This window comes from Triticum aestivum, chromosome 2A (assembly GCF_018294505.1).
Source record: "Triticum aestivum cultivar Chinese Spring chromosome 2A, IWGSC CS RefSeq v2.1, whole genome shotgun sequence".
Taxonomy (NCBI): Eukaryota; Viridiplantae; Streptophyta; class Magnoliopsida; order Poales; family Poaceae; genus Triticum; species Triticum aestivum.
The window spans coordinates 34,442,932-34,452,203 of NC_057797.1; the positions used below are offsets into that span (position 1 = coordinate 34,442,932).

General features: G+C 45.4%; 1 protein-coding gene across 1 annotated transcript; it reads left to right on the top strand.

The window, feature by feature from the left end:
• Positions 1 to 7,422: 7,422 nt before the first annotated feature.
• LOC123187220 (probable cinnamyl alcohol dehydrogenase 6) lies at positions 7,423 to 8,800 on the top strand (the record flags this gene model as incomplete). Its single annotated transcript, XM_044599019.1, is given in 1 exon segment — positions 7,423 to 8,800. A coding segment is annotated over 1 exon segment (1,137 nt), but the record flags the coding sequence as incomplete, so codon positions are not given.
• Between the last annotated feature and the right edge of the window lie 472 nt (positions 8,801 to 9,272).

A 9,272-nucleotide genomic window follows, 5' to 3' on the forward strand; every position in this document is an offset into this window, starting at 1 on the left:
ATACATTTGAATATGTATTTTTTTTCTAGAATTGTGTTAGACAAGATCCAACTTGAGTCTTACCTCTCTAGAATCCAGATTGTTCTAGTTCCTTTTTACTAGAGTATCAGATAAGCATGTGGATAGATGCTTCTAGAACACGGGAGATTGTAAAGTTGGTGGTTCAATTAGAAGGCCACATGGCAAAATTCTATGAGTTGAAAACTTTATCCAACGGTTGACAATGCTCGGATTTACCATCTCTTGATCGTTGGATGGGCATATCCAGTGACTAATATTTGAAATTATTGACACACTATATAGTGGTATAGATATAGATATGGGCCTCCTTATTCATCGACCAGCGCGAGGGGAAGAGAGCAACTAATCAAAAGTACTCGTTCGGGAGCCCCCACAAGGGTCACTTGGTGTGCTCTCAGTCGCCGTCACGTGTCGCACTCTGGGCACTTCCTCCAAATTTTTATTTTATTTTTATGTACATGTTTTTGGCTTTTGGATGATTTTTTGGTTTTTCAGTTTTTCCCTTGCCTTTCTTAGGATTTGAACAAAAAAAACTGCGAATAACATGTTTTTTTGCCTTCCGTGAGAGGCACGGATTTACTTCTCATGAAGGCACGAATTTGCTTCCGCGAGAGGCACTTCTTTTTTCGCTTCACGAGAGGCAGGGATTTACTTCTTGTGAAGCCACGAATTTGCTTTCGTGAGAGGCACGGTCGTGCCTCTTGGAAAAGAAAAAACATATTTTTTTTTGTTACACGATAGGCACGAATTTACTTCTCATGGAGGCACCATCGTGACCCTTGGAAAAGGGAAAATATGTGTGCCTCTTCGGAAAGGGAAAAGAGATGCTCCTGGTTCGGATTTTTTCGTCCGATTTTTGTGTGAAAATTTTTATCGAATCTATCAATATTGGATCTAGATTTGAATATCTCGACGCGAGGGATTCGATGATGAAAACAGTTCGAGATTTAGACGCACGGTTTAAGAGATAAAACTTTTTGAATAAATGAATTTACGAGAAAGGGAAACAATCACAGGTACGCACGCGCAGCGAGTCACTTGTCGCAACCTAGCAAGGTGGGAGTGATCTTTCAAACGAGTACTCCTTAATTAGTGATTTCATGGTTTTTATCACGCAAGCGAGTGGATGAGTTGAAACACACACTGTCCCGCCGCGTGCCCTTTTGGGCTGGCCCATCCAAAGGCAGGGCGCCCCCTTTTTTCAAAAACATTTCTTTTTTGGCATATTAAAATACAATTCGAGGTTTCCATAAAAATCATGATTTTTAGCAAAACTTATAAATTTCAAAAGGTATATCTCGCTTTCTTTTCATAAAATCATCGATTTTAAAAATATGGAAAATTTGAAAAATGTACCAAATTCGAAAAAATCACTACTTGGAAAAATGTTCATGAGTTAGAAAAAATGATCAAAGATTCGAATAATGTCCTTGAATTCTGAATTTGGTTTATTAATTCATTGATATACAATTTATTAAATTTGATGGACTTTTTCAAAATATGCTGAACAAATGTTGAACTAGATGATTTTTTAAACCGATGATCCCTTTTTGAAATTCATGAATTTTTGTGAATTGTGATTTTTTTATTAGTTTTACGAATAATATTCTAATTTTCCGAAAAACTGAATTCAATGATTTTTTTTCTTATTTGATGAACATTTTGGCATTTGACGAATGATTTTTGGGAATTGTTGAACAAAAATTCTTCAAAATTTTAAATTGAATTTTTGGATTTGGGAAAAGTTTTAAAATGAAAAATAAAAAAGGTAAAAGAAACATGCTAAAGAGAAAAATAAGGAAAATGCATAAACAAAAAAGAAAAACTGAAAAAAAAGGAAGAGTGATCCTGCGGTACTTGGGCTGGTGTAAAATCATATAGCGAGCATGAGGGGTGCGTGTTTGGTCCAAAACTATCCACCTAAGCGGGAAATATGCGAAATTACTAATTAAAAGCAATCTTTGTAAAGATTACTTGTGCCTCCCAAGGTTGCGGCATATGGCGCACTTCACGTGCGCCACTTGTTGCAACATATGAGTTTTTTTTCCTTTTTCGTAGATTCATTTATTCAAAACGTTTTATTTCTTAAATCGTGCGTGCAAATCTCGAACTATTTTCACCGTTGGATTGCTCGCGTCGAAACCTTCAAAACTAGATCTCATGTTGATAAATTTCGATGAAAGTTTTTACAAGAAGAGAATATTTTTTTTCTTTCTGAAAGAGGCACGATGGTGCCTCCTGCTGAAGCAAATCGGGGCCTCCAGGAGAAGTAAACCCGTACCTCTCGCGGAAAGAAAAAAACTCATTTTTTTCATTTCTGAGAGGCACGGCCGTGCCTCTCGCTAAAGTAAATCCGTGCCTCTCGTGAAAGGAAAAAATCATAATTTTTTTCGTTTTCGAGAAGCACGACCGTGCCTTTCGCAGAAGTAAATGTGTGCCTCTCGTGGCAGTGAAAGAAACACTTTTCCCCGTTTGCAGAAGGCACGGACGTGCCTCTTGTGGAAGAAAAATAAACGCGTTTTTTCGATTTCGAGAGGCACGGCTGTGCCTCTCGCGGAAGCAAACCTGTGCCTCTCGCGGAAGGAAAAAGAAAAAACATGTTTTTTTTTCATTTACGAGAGACACGCTCGCAAAAGGAAAAAAATGTGTTTTTTTGCCTAATTTTTTCCTCGGTTCTTTTTCCCAAAAGCTAAGAAAACTCAGTCGAAAACCGAGAAGCCGAAATAATTCAAAACAAAACCATCTAAAAATCCAATAATGTGTACGGAAAGATAATGGCCCAGAGTGTGCTCTCAGCCCACCCAAAGCAACCCTTGCAGGGCTCCCTAACGAGCACCCGGAAATAGGAGACGCCACAAGATATAGCAATGGAAAGTTGTATTCAGCCCTCGTTACATCGAATAATTCTAAATTAGTAGGTTTTGTTCACTCTATCAGCTTTGTATCGGCAAAGTTACAGGGTAATTTTCCTTTAGTGGTGGCATTTTTGGCTACTTGTAGAATTTCTAGCTTCAGCTTGTTTTCCACCTTTTTATCTTATATTTTTCTTCATTTCTTCTCTTTCATCGATTTCTTAGTTACTTTCTAGTAGTTTAGCTTCATGTTTATTTTAGAACTTTCATGAATATTTAAAAAAATATGAACATCTTTGAAATAGGTGGATTATTTTTAAATTTCATTAGTATTTTTAAGTAATTAATGAGCAATTTAATTTTGTAAATGTTATATTTTTTCTTATGAACATTTTGAAATTCTGAAAAACAACATTGATGATTTTTTAAGTCCCCGAAATAAAAAGACATAAAACCCAAACATGAAAAGTGTAGATTTTAAAAACCATACAAAAACCGGTGCAAACCATCGCTAAGGAAGTATTGGGCCCAACCAATATAGCGTGGGGTGTGTGTTCCACCGCAGATACTTTGCTTAAGGCGTAGAATAGGAGATCCCATCATCAAGGCAAGAGAATATCCATCTACACCGGTGCAACGCGTGTTTGACCTACATGCCTCTATCTATCTAAATGAAAAGTGTTTCCGCATTTTTTTCTTGAAAAATGCATGAAGTCTTAAAAATGTTTATACATTTTCAAGAAATGGTCATGTAACTAAATAAAGTATTCATGGCATTTTTTAGAAAAAATATTCATGATTTTTTGCAAAGTCTTCACAAATTTTTGAAAAATATTCATGATTTTTTAGGTAAAACATTGTAAGGTGTACTTGTAAAACTATGTTTTGGAAGCATGTTTATGCATAGGGTCAGTTGAATCTACGAACCATTGCATTAAAATACATCGCTCGCATGTCGTCTTCTTCCTCCAGCCAACGGATTTCTTCATCCACCAACCGCTCTGCCTCTCCACCTCAACCTTCTTGCCTCCCTTCCTCTTCTTCACCTACGACGGCACGCCTCACTGTCCCTCGCAATGTCATCCTTGCCTTTGGCGAGAGGGCTCTAACTTATTCGGCCGAAAATCAAATCAAGATAGCAGTTGTTGTGCCTAGGAGTTATTGATACAGCCTTATAAGAGGGAAGCGTCCACTTGAAACATCATCCTTTTGTTCTTGTCATCATCTACCGCCACCTAGTCTCGCCTCTTCTCTTCCTACCGTCCAAGGGGGCGCCGATACAACAACATTCCTTGAACGTACCCCTGCGATCGGCGACCTGCACAAAAAGCAACACCGCTGCAAGGAAAAATTCCCCCTGTGATATTTATTTCCTTGGTAGATCGGTTTGCCATGTTGTCAAAACTGGAGCTAGATACTATGCTGGTTTTTATCCATATGTAAATTTTGGTAGATTTATCTTGGTCATTCCTGTTGTCTCCTCAAACGCCCGCGGACGCATCTGGGCGCATTCGCAGGCTGTGACTGGGCACGTCTCAAATTTCACGAGTTGCATCCGAACATCTCATGCTAGATTCTTAAATCCATACAAAGACATGCAAACGAAATAAACCCATGCACTACGTCGATCACCTAGCTGCTCCTTGTTGGAGATCTCGACGATCTCCGTGCCTGGCTCCAGTAGCATAGAAGGCAGCTGCAGCTCCGGCTTCTCCGGCGCCTCCGCTCCGGTCTCCTCCTCCTCTATCTCGGCGTCGAGTTCAGCGAAGAGCGTGTCGGACACCGCCTGCTCCTGCCGGAGGTAACACCCGGTTGGCCTCCACATAGGCCTTATTCTGGATGGACTCCAAGATGGTCTGCTGCTCCACCATCTCCTCCGATTGGGCAACATCAAACTCCGCCCCCGCCTGCTCCAGCTCCTGCTCCTGCTCCAACAGCTCCGGCTGCTCCACCTCCATCGGAGCCAGCTCCTCTCCCTCCTCCCCCCCCCCCGGCTGCTCCTCCTCCTCCTTCGGCTCCGTAAAGTCCGGAGGCAGCCCAGCAGCGATGCAGGCGGTGCACGCGGCTTGTCTCGCCCAGATCTCCTGCTAGATCTCGTATCGGTGCTCTGGTGTGAGCATTGCGTAGTAGGTGATCTTCCTCCGGACCATGGCGGAGCGCCGGAGCGTGGGTAGAGCACCGGGTTCGGACTGGCGGCGTGGAGAGTGTGGAGGTGGATGGGCTAGGGTTGCGAGGCGCCGGCCGGCTTAAATAGACAGATTTGGTCTCGGGCAGCAAGCCGGAGCAGCGCCACACGGCGTTCACACCGCGGCGATGGACGCGGCGTCCGTCGAATCGTTGGGTTTCCGAGCGAGTCCACGTGGGACCCTATAGTCAGTGCGGCGTGGCGTGTGTTCCCGGATGCAACTGAGCACCTCTATATCCACTCCATATTTGGACTGGATATGACGGGTGCCGGTCAGCCCGGACGTTTGAGGCCCGTTTGAGGCGCCCGTATGGCTCAATTTTTGCGACCGGATAGTGATCTAGCGAGCCGTCCGAGCGTATAAGACGGGTTTAAGGCACCCAGCTGTAGATGCTCTTACTCTGTTTGTGTTTCTCAGGTGGACGTGCGTTGGGTGCTAGTACAACTGAAGAGCAATCTCATCGATCCCTGTCAGTCTGAAACACTCAACGGAGCGAAAGACTGACTGAGACTGAAACTGAAACTACTCGGAGGCACGCATGTGGACTGGACGCACAAACTGGCGGTCGTTCCAGGGTCTGGCTGGCTCCCTTTCCCACGGCCACCGGTCACGCTTCTTCACATGGCGAAACCGGTCAGTTTCACCTCAACTTCAACACGAGTTTCTCGGTGATTTCCGTTGGAGCTGTGGTCTGTGGAGCAAGTACTCCTACATGTGATTTTTCCGGGAAATCACCACGCACGTAGGCGCTGTTACGTCAACGGTGTTTCTCGTCGTAAACAAACCTCTGACAGATGCATCACATGTCTGATCGATCGGATTCAAAATGAGAGGAAAAATACAAATCCCGTGGTATACAGCTGCTGCTTGTGTGTCGAGCCGACCAGCAGGCAAAATGATCTTGTCACCAGTATTTGGATCCACTCGACAAATCTGCAGTAGCATGTCCCCCATCTTTTGTCAATCGGCTTCGTCGACATCTAAAGGAGTGGGGAGCCATCCCTTTGTAGTTTCCAGTTCTTGTAGGTCACGGTTTTCCCTAAAGTCTTGGTTCTCCAACGAGGTGGCTACGATGATGATGCATTGTAATAAGGTTCCTCCGGGCTCCTCCTAACTTGACAATTTCTGTCTGATACTAATGAATGGCTAGTTAGGGTAAATGTTGTTGGATCTGTTGGTTATCTTCGGATCTGGGTAGTTGGTGTGTCCATCAGAGGAAGCAGTTGGCTGGATTTTCTAGCACGACTTCGACCTTTTCTCTTTGTTTGTTTTGTGACAAGGTCTAGGTTCTCCGACCCTTCAGATTGATGGTGAAGGATTGAAAGCATCCGTTGCTTGTGGTGTTTCTCTGACCAATGTTCTTTAATTTCAGTGGTTACCGGATCTCATTGTTCATGGTGAGTGGTTGTTGTGGTCTTCAAAGCCTTGTATGAAAAGATCGTTTGCATATGTCTATTTCGCTTATTGCTTGTTCGATGCAAATCAATGCTTCGGTAGACGATGAACGATCGAAAAAGAAGACGTTAAATATGATTTTTTTTGGTGTAATTTTGCATTTTACATGTTGTATTAAGTCAAGTTGTCATTCCATTCCTCTTTTTGGAGGGATAGAAAGGGAATTATGAGGATTTAGAAGAACTGCACCTTACAATGTGGAATTTTGTCAAAAAACAAATACACCTTATATAAAGGAACGGAGTGAGTATAAGATGCTCTCTGAGGGTCTTTTTTATAAGAAAAAATACCTAACCAAATGAACTATATTATTTATTAATGAACAAGACTGTCAACCAACGTAGTGCCCCCTTCGTTCCATGACATCCAATCAGTTCTCCTTGGATTCCATTCCAATCTCCCAATCAGTGAGAAATATACGGTCGGATGAGATCTCGAACGTTGTCCCTCCAACTCAGGCTCAATCGTACCATAATACGTCTGGGCTCAACACTTTTCTTGCTCCAAGACCACCCTCTAGCCCTCATGCAAAATAGATGATAGAATTATAAACAATCATAGAATGATTTAAGCTGATGAACATAGAGGTCTCTCCCACAATTTTTGCCATATGTACCTCTGAAATAGTCTTGAAATCACACGCCACTAAGCAGTTTTTTAAACCAAGTACGTGGTTTAAGTTTGCTAACGAACACGTCCAACATGACCAAGTGTTTAATGATTATAGTTAACGCCTTAGCAGGTCAAGTGCAACCACCCCTTAAAACTACTTAACCGAAATTAACCTAACCTCCAACATAATAAGGCTTCACGAACGACCGGACCACTGAGGCACTGAGATGGACCAACCGCGTGAAGATCAAGCACACTACATAAGTAGCTGAGACGATGCAGCAATCACAACAACCAGCACCACAGACACCAAGAATCTTTCACTGTCTCACGCACATTTTTGGCCGGCGATGGAGGTGACCCCGAAGCACACGCAGGCGGTGAGCGGGTGGGCGGCCATGGAGCCGTCCGGCGAGGTGGTGCCCTTCGCCTTCAAGCGCCGGGAGAACGGCGTGGACGACGTCACCATCAAGGTGCACTACTGCGGCATGTGCCACACGGACCTCCACTTCATCAACAACGACTGGGGCATCACCATGTACCCCCTCGTGCCCGGCCACGAGATCACCGGCGTCGTCACCCGGGTCGGCGCCAACGTCTCCGGCTTCCGCCCCGGCGACCGCGTCGGCGTCGGATGCATCGCCGCCTCCTGCCTCGACTGCGACCACTGCCGCCGCTCCGAGGAGAACTACTGCGACAAGGTCGCGCTCACCTACAACGGCATCTTCTGGGACGGCAGCGTCACCTACGGCGGCTACTCCAGCATGCTCGTCGCCCACAAGCGGTTCCTCGTGCGCATCCCGGACGCCCTCCCGCTGGACGCCGCCGCGCCGCTGCTGTGCGCCGGGATCACCGTGTACAGCCCCATGAAGCAGCACGGGATGCTGCTGGGCGAGCCCGGGCGGCGGCTGGGCGTGGTCGGGCTGGGCGGGCTCGGCCACGTCGCCGTCAAGTTCGGCAAGGCGTTCGGGCTCAAGGTCACCGTCATCAGCACGTCGCCGGCCAAGGAGCGCGAGGCGAGGGAGAGCCTCAAGGCCGACGACTTCGTCCTGAGCACCGACGAGAGGCAGATGCAGGCCATGGCTCGGAGCCTGGACTACGTGATCGACACGGTGTCGGCGCAGCACTCGCTGGGGCCCATCCTGGAGCTGCTCAAGGTGAACGGGAAGCTGGTGCTGGTGGCGGCGCCGGACAAGCCGGTGGAGCTGCCGTCCTTCCCGCTCATCTTCGGGAAGAGGACGGTGAGCGGGAGCATGACGGGGGGCATGAAGGAGACGCAGGAGATGATGGACCTGTGCGGGGAGCACGGCATCACCGCCGACATCGAGCTCGTCTCCACCGACGGGATCAACGACGCGCTGGCCAGGCTCGCGCGCAACGACGTCCGCTACCGCTTCGTCGTCGACGTCGCCGGCACTGGCTCCAGGCTCTAGTCACCAGACTCTGGCTTGCTGCTCGTTCCGTCAGAAAGAAAGGATGGGTACCCTACTTCATTTTCAGATCAGTTCAGTTTCTGAGTATGATAGGAGGAAGTCCGTAATTCTGTCGGCATCCAATTGGACAGGACAACGTTCTTAATTTGTCTTCTGCAATTAAATTGTGGTAAAGTGCCACAAAAAAGGGAATTTCATCGACATCTGTATTATATATTTATTTTACTGTTTTGTATCTATATGTCAATATCTCATTGAGTTGTCAAACCTCAAGAAAAAATGATTAACTTGCGACCCACATAAAGATAACTTTTTTTAACACAAGACAGACATAGACGCTCATACATACACGCACCTCACATATACTCCCTCCATTCCTAAAAAATTGTCTTTTTAAAGATTTCAAATGGACTATCACATACAGATGTATATAGACATATTTTAGAGTGTAGATTCACTCATTTTGCTTCGTATGTAGTCACTTGTTGAAATCTCCGGAAAGACAAATATTTAGGAACGGAGGGAGTATGACATCCTAGCCCTATGAGTACTTTCTTCAGACCAAACTGACAGATCATCTTGAGATTGACGAAATCGTCACAGATGTATTATCAGTCGACGGAGACATCTCCTCTCATTGAATGCGCGTAAAGATAGCTGGCTAGTAATGCATCCATCTGATACTAGTGTCACCACGAGCAATTTTGGTGAAG